General features: G+C 40.6%; 1 protein-coding gene across 1 annotated transcript in view; it reads right to left on the bottom strand.

Moving 5' to 3' along the window:
* Positions 1-689: 689 nt before the first annotated feature.
* Positions 690-6,027, bottom strand: part of LHFPL1 (lipoma HMGIC fusion partner-like 1) — a 34,181-nt gene continuing 28,843 nt past the window's right edge. Inside the window, exon 3 of the mRNA XM_008576264.1 lies at positions 690-817. Coding sequence (XP_008574486.1) covers positions 690-817 — 128 coding nt within the window. The remainder of the gene's footprint in view (positions 818-6,027) is intronic.

Raw genomic sequence — 6,027 nt, 5'->3', positions numbered from 1 at the left:
GGGCGGCCTCATTGTTCCCAAATCCTTTCCTGCAATTGAGAATACTCAAGGAAACCTAGATATTTTCCCTCCTACACTCTTTCATAATGATCTGTTGGGGAAATATTTTGAAGTCTTCCACTTAGAGTCTAATCTATTACCAATTCCCAATAGTGAACCTAAGCCATTCTCAGTGAGAGTGGTAACCAGAGAATGGTCGAGGGCTACTTCGTCATGCATTCTAATATTTAACAGCTCTTGCCATTAGGAAATAATCTCTAATATTTAATCCAGGTTTCTTATGTTTCATGTAAATAAAATTAACTCTTGTTGTATCTTCAGTGGAGACTGATAAGAGATACTGTTGATTTATATTTGCAAAATAGTGCCTAGAAGGAAACACTAATCAGAATTAGAATTTATTCAGAAGATGGCAAATCAATATTCTCCAAGCATTTTAAGTCCTTCTGTAGATAGGGGTGCCCCAAACGATTCAAAGGTCTCTGGCTAAAAGTGTGTAAATGGTGTGGAGAGACAGTTAAGTGGAATTTAAGGCCAACCCTCATGAGTTAGCAAGGCCAGATAAGTCTGGCTAATCTACCACTTTCCACAAGGTAACAGGGTAAGAGAACTTCAGGCAAATACCAGTAGCAAGCAGAGACCCCTCCAAGAGATAAAGCACTTTGGAAAAACAGATTTCCCATGAATCATCACTGCCATTCTGCCCAGGCCACCTTACCTAACTGAAATTGATTGGAGACATTCCCACATGTTTGCATTATCTCCGGGCTATTCCATCCTAAGGGGTATAATGCACAGCCTGAGCTTATCAGCAATCCTGGAAAGAAAAGCATACACATATATAGAAAAAATATAAACAGGTCTTCTGTCACACCAACATTTCCTCTAGATTAGCTTGGCTCAAATTCTGCCTCCTCCTCTCAGAGCTTATACTTCTCCTTTTACCCTAAATTTCCATGATACTTCAAACTCAATAGGATTTCTCAGCCATACCATAGATGGTATAGTGCAGTACACAGCAGAGGAGACAACTCATACACAATGGGCAGTATTGGAAATTGAAATAGGCCAATATAATTTTTACAGCCAGAATATTTTGACAAATCAATAAGCTAAATTGTCTTCTTCAACCTCTTCTACCTTGGTCTGAGAGGATAACAATGTAGAGATCACTACTCTCTTCTAAAAATCCCACTTTTTATAAGCATCAGGTAGCTCCCTATTAGCTGAAAGTAGGTCATGATTTCTATAACTTGGAGTCAGCTGCTGGACTAAGATCTATAGGAAATGTACACAGTGAGCAGGCTGTTCCTGGTGAACAGAGCACCACACTCCCTCTTCCCTGAGAAATCATTCCAGCTACATGCCAAGCATTCCTCCTTTCTTTGGTTTCCAATACTTTCCACTGTGCCCCTTGTTTTTATCCCTCTTTTGTTTACTTAATCACTACAGGTAAACTTTTTGGGACCTTAGTAATAATCTTGCTCATCCAATCAGAAATATTAATCTGTATCTGCTTGCCAACACTGCCTTCTATGGGAAACTACATCACCCAAAGCTTTTTCTTACTGCCTAGGTTTCTGCGTTTTATAACCTGTGACTCTATCCTGCCTCTGGCCATAGCAGATTGAATCAAGCATTGACATCTGACACCAAAACAACCAAACTCATTAGATGGCAGATAATGGGTGACATTTTAGCCTGACATGAAGAGATGAGCTGGGCCACATTCTTATTTCTGGAATATTTAATCAAGAAACATAGAGGTACTGAGCTAGTTAACACACAGTGAAGAAGGTGGGGGCAAAAAGGAGGTAGAATCAAGTATGTATCAGGCTAAAGCCAAGTTCAATCCAAAGTAATTAGTGGACATCAATTCTGGGTAAGCTAAGCAAACTGATTGGTAGAGGGAAAGAATAGGGGAGAAAAGTGGCATGAAGCAGACGCACCATGAGAAAAACTACAGACTGTCCATGAAAGAGCCAGAGAAAAGAGAAGCCAATCCTTCCTGACAGCTTTCTAGTTCCACTTTCCTTATGTTATAACAAACTCCCTTCTCATTGAGAGAACTCAAGTGAATCTCTGCTGCTTGCAACCAAAAGAGCCTGATTACAAGAATGCTATATATGAGTGTCACACCAAAGGTCATAGGAAGGACACTTGCCATGAATGTGGATGCAGAAGGGAACACGACACAGAACCACCACAGAGAAGGCGCTGGATTAATGATGAATGGATGGCATATTTACGGGTTCTGGAGCTCGGGGGCTCACCTGGATGGTTAAAGGCAGGCTGCTCCAGGGACTGCTGGCTTCCCCTTCACTCTCTTTCCTCATGGAGGAAGAGCACACATAAACTCTAAAGACCTAATAAGCCCACCACTTTGCCTTCAGATGAATCCTTTAGGGAAAAGACCTCAAAGTATCCTTCAAGCTTGTCTGCCACATGGCAACCAGTTTTTCTCAATACTCAGTGAGGTCTCAGGAGAAGACAAGGACCTTAAGAATTAGTGAGAAGGACGTTAGTTGGTTGGCTCAGTTGGTTAGAACGTGATGTAACACCAAGGTCAAGGGTTTGGATCCCGTTTTGGCCAGTCCCCCCCACCCCCACCCCCTACCAACCAAAAAAAAGAAGAAATAGCTAGAAGGGTTTTAATAGAGAAATAGGGAAACTGTCTTACTGACAGTGAGGAAGGTTTTAGAAACTGAAAGAATGACCAATTAAGGTTAGAAATCCCCTTCAGTGGAATGCTTAAAATGAGAAAGCATTCTTATCTGTCTCATAGACTTTCAGGAAATGAAACTGGTCACTCAAAGACCTTTCTAAGCTCTGGAATTTATCCAATGGCAATAGAATAAATCCCACCACAGATAAACTAAAATCCTACAAGATGAGGAGGTAGCTCAGAGTATGCACAATGGATTAAGGACAAAACTGGTAGTGAAACCTAAGCCTTTTCCTGCTGCCAGTGTATATCCTTTGAGGGAAGAGTTAATAGAGACTGAGCTTTCCCACACAGACTAGGAAGAAAAGAACACAAGTTTATAAAAGAACATCAGCTCTACCTTCCAACCTCCACATTCAAATTCCTGGGAGTGTCATGAACTCTGACTTCTCAAGCAGGAACTATTACTAGCCAAGTGCCTTTCTTGGCACAGCAGTGGGAACCTTCCACCTCCTTCAGCCACCTGCTCCTCAGACCTTACCATGCAGAGGAACTCAGGTCAGAGATTACCTCAACTAGGAAGCCTTCCCTTGCCACCCCTAACCCACAGGCTAAATTGCATGCTCTCCTTCTCTGTTCTCATAGCACCCTGTGCTTATTTTGGTGACTAAGGTAGCCTGTGATATATATTCCTTACAATGATTTCTCATCTGTTTCCTTCACCAGAGTGTATGCTCCCTGAAGGCAGGGGCCATATTTATCTTCAACTCTGTATCCTTGGTACCTGGTACATAATAAGTTCTCAGCAAGTGTATCTGTTTCAGAGAATTCTACATAACAGGCAGCTTCCTTTGCCCACAGCACCCAAGGGGGAAGCCTTCTGAAGGAACTTCCATGGCAAGGTTGGGAAATCATCCTTGAAACCTTATATAGTCATAGAACCTAAGAGAGGAAAAGGCCTTTGGAGATTACCTAGTCCAACTCCTCCCAGTTATAGATGTGGATATTGAGAACAAGAGAGGGCAAGTGATTTACCCAAGATCACATAGCCAGCTACTGACAACACTTCTCACTGATCAGAGAGAACATCGACCCTTAGAGACTCTGTCTTTCTAGAGACAGGTGTCAAGGAATGACCACCTTTTGGCCACAGCATCTGTTAGCAGTAATTAGAAAGTTTGCAGGCATTAGATCTGGAGAGATAGCACAACATGGTAGCTTAAGAAAATGGGTTCTGTAGTCAGCCTAGACCTAAATTCAAATTCCAGCTTTGCCATTACAGGCTGTGTAACTTTAGGCAAATTACTTAACCTCTCTGTGCCTTAGTTACCTCATATTTAAAATGGGAACAATAATAGTACTCTATCTTACAGGGCTGTTTCGAGAATTAATGAGATTAATTCAGATAACTTGCCTGGTACATAGAAAGCACCCAACAAAGAATTATCATTAGTTGAGGGCAGCCCCCTCTCCCCAGAAACAGGCAAGGAGCACAGCATGTCCGGGGGGGTCCTAGGCAGGAACGGAGGGCAGTATCCCCCACCCAGAAATAGGCAAGAAGCATGTCAAAAATACCACTTCCACATTGGTGGTACACCACAGCCACTGCCACAGCTTCGGCTGCTGCAAAAGCAGCTCAATGCCACAGCAGTAGCCACAGACACCATGCAGGCAGCCTGCCAGACACTTGACTGTACACTGACACAAGGAGAATCACCAGCGGAGACCAGAGAGGATGTCTCTCTCCTCAAAGCTCACTCCAGAGTAATAGAAGAAGCAACTGCTCTACCAAATGACCAGACCTAAGTGTAGAGATACTAGAAATACAAAAACCCAAGAAAATATGACACCACCAAAGAATACAGTAATTCTCAAATACCAGACCCTATAGAGCAGGAAACCCTTGAAATGACTGAAAAGGAGTTCCAAACAACAATTTTAAGGAAACTCGCTGAGATAGGAGAAGACTCAAACAACATAATGACATGAGAAAAAAAATCCAGGATATGAAGGAGGAAATTTACAAAGAGATTAATACCTTAGAAAAGAATGTACCAGAACTCACAGAACTGAAAGATTCATTCAGTGAAATAAAAAACACAACCAAGAGCTTAAGCAGCAGGCTGGAACAAGCAGAAGAAAGAATTTCTGATCTTGAAGACAGTCTTTTCAAAATAACCCAGGCAGACAAAAACAAAGGAAAAAATGAAGAAAATCTAAGAGAGCTAGCAGACAACCTTAAGTGCACAAACATTGGAATCATGGGTATTCCAGAGGGGAGGAGAATAGAAAAGGCATGAAAAACCTATTCAACAAAATAATAACTGAACACTTCCCAGGTTTAGGGAGAGACACGGACCTTCAGATCCAGGAGGCTCAAAGATCCCCAAACAGATTCAGCCCAAAAAGAATCCTCTCCAAGATACATTATAGTCAAAATGGCAAAGGTCAAAGACAAAGAGAGAATCTTAAAAGAAGCAAGAGAAAAGCGTCAAGTCACCTATAAGGGAGCCCCTATCTGACTAACAGCAGACTTCTCAACAGAAACTCTATAGGCCAGAAGAAAATGGGAAGATATATTCAAAGTTCTAAAAGAAAAAAACTGCCAGCCAAGAATACTGTACCCAGCAAGGCTATCCTTTAGAGATGAGGGAAAAAATAGTGCATTTTCCAGACAGACTAAAACTGCAGGAGTTCACTATCACACAACCAGCCCTGCAAGAAATCTTCAAGGGAATGCTGCAACAGGAATCCAAACAACAATAATCACTCATCTTACTAGCTAGTTCTGTTCAAACTCTTTCATTTCATAATTCAGTCTTGATAGGTGGCATGTTTCTAGGAATTTATTCATTTCATCTAGATGATCTAATTTGTTGACCAACAATTATTCATAGTATTCTCTTATAACCCTTTTGATTTCTGTAAATTAGTTTGTAATGAACCCTCCTTCATTTCTGATTTTAGTAATTTGAATCTTCTGCTTTTTTCTTAGTCCATCTAGGTAAAGATTTGTCAATTTTGTGGGTCTCATCCAAGTACCAAATTTTGGCTTCATTGATTTTCTCTATTTTTTATTTCTTTTATGTATGTTCTAATTTTTATTATTTACTCCCTTTGTTGGGTTTGGGCTTAGTTTCTTAAGGTGCAAAGGTCTTGATTTAAGATCTTTCTTTTTTATTACTGTACGCATTTACATTAAATAAATTTCCCTTTTAGGAAAACAAAAACAAAACAAAACAAAAACAACATTTATCATTTTTAAACAGCTGCCTCTCCCTGTGACTCCTCTCCCAGTTTCCCTCTATATTCTTCATGCTAATTTCTTTTTTTTTTTTTTTTTTTTTTTTTTTTTTTTTTTT

The sequence above is a fragment of the Galeopterus variegatus genome, unplaced genomic scaffold (genome assembly GCF_000696425.1).
Source record: "Galeopterus variegatus unplaced genomic scaffold, G_variegatus-3.0.2 Scaffold1321, whole genome shotgun sequence".
NCBI classification, from domain to species: Eukaryota; Metazoa; Chordata; class Mammalia; order Dermoptera; family Cynocephalidae; genus Galeopterus; species Galeopterus variegatus.
This window is presented reverse-complemented; position numbering and strand designations above follow the sequence as displayed.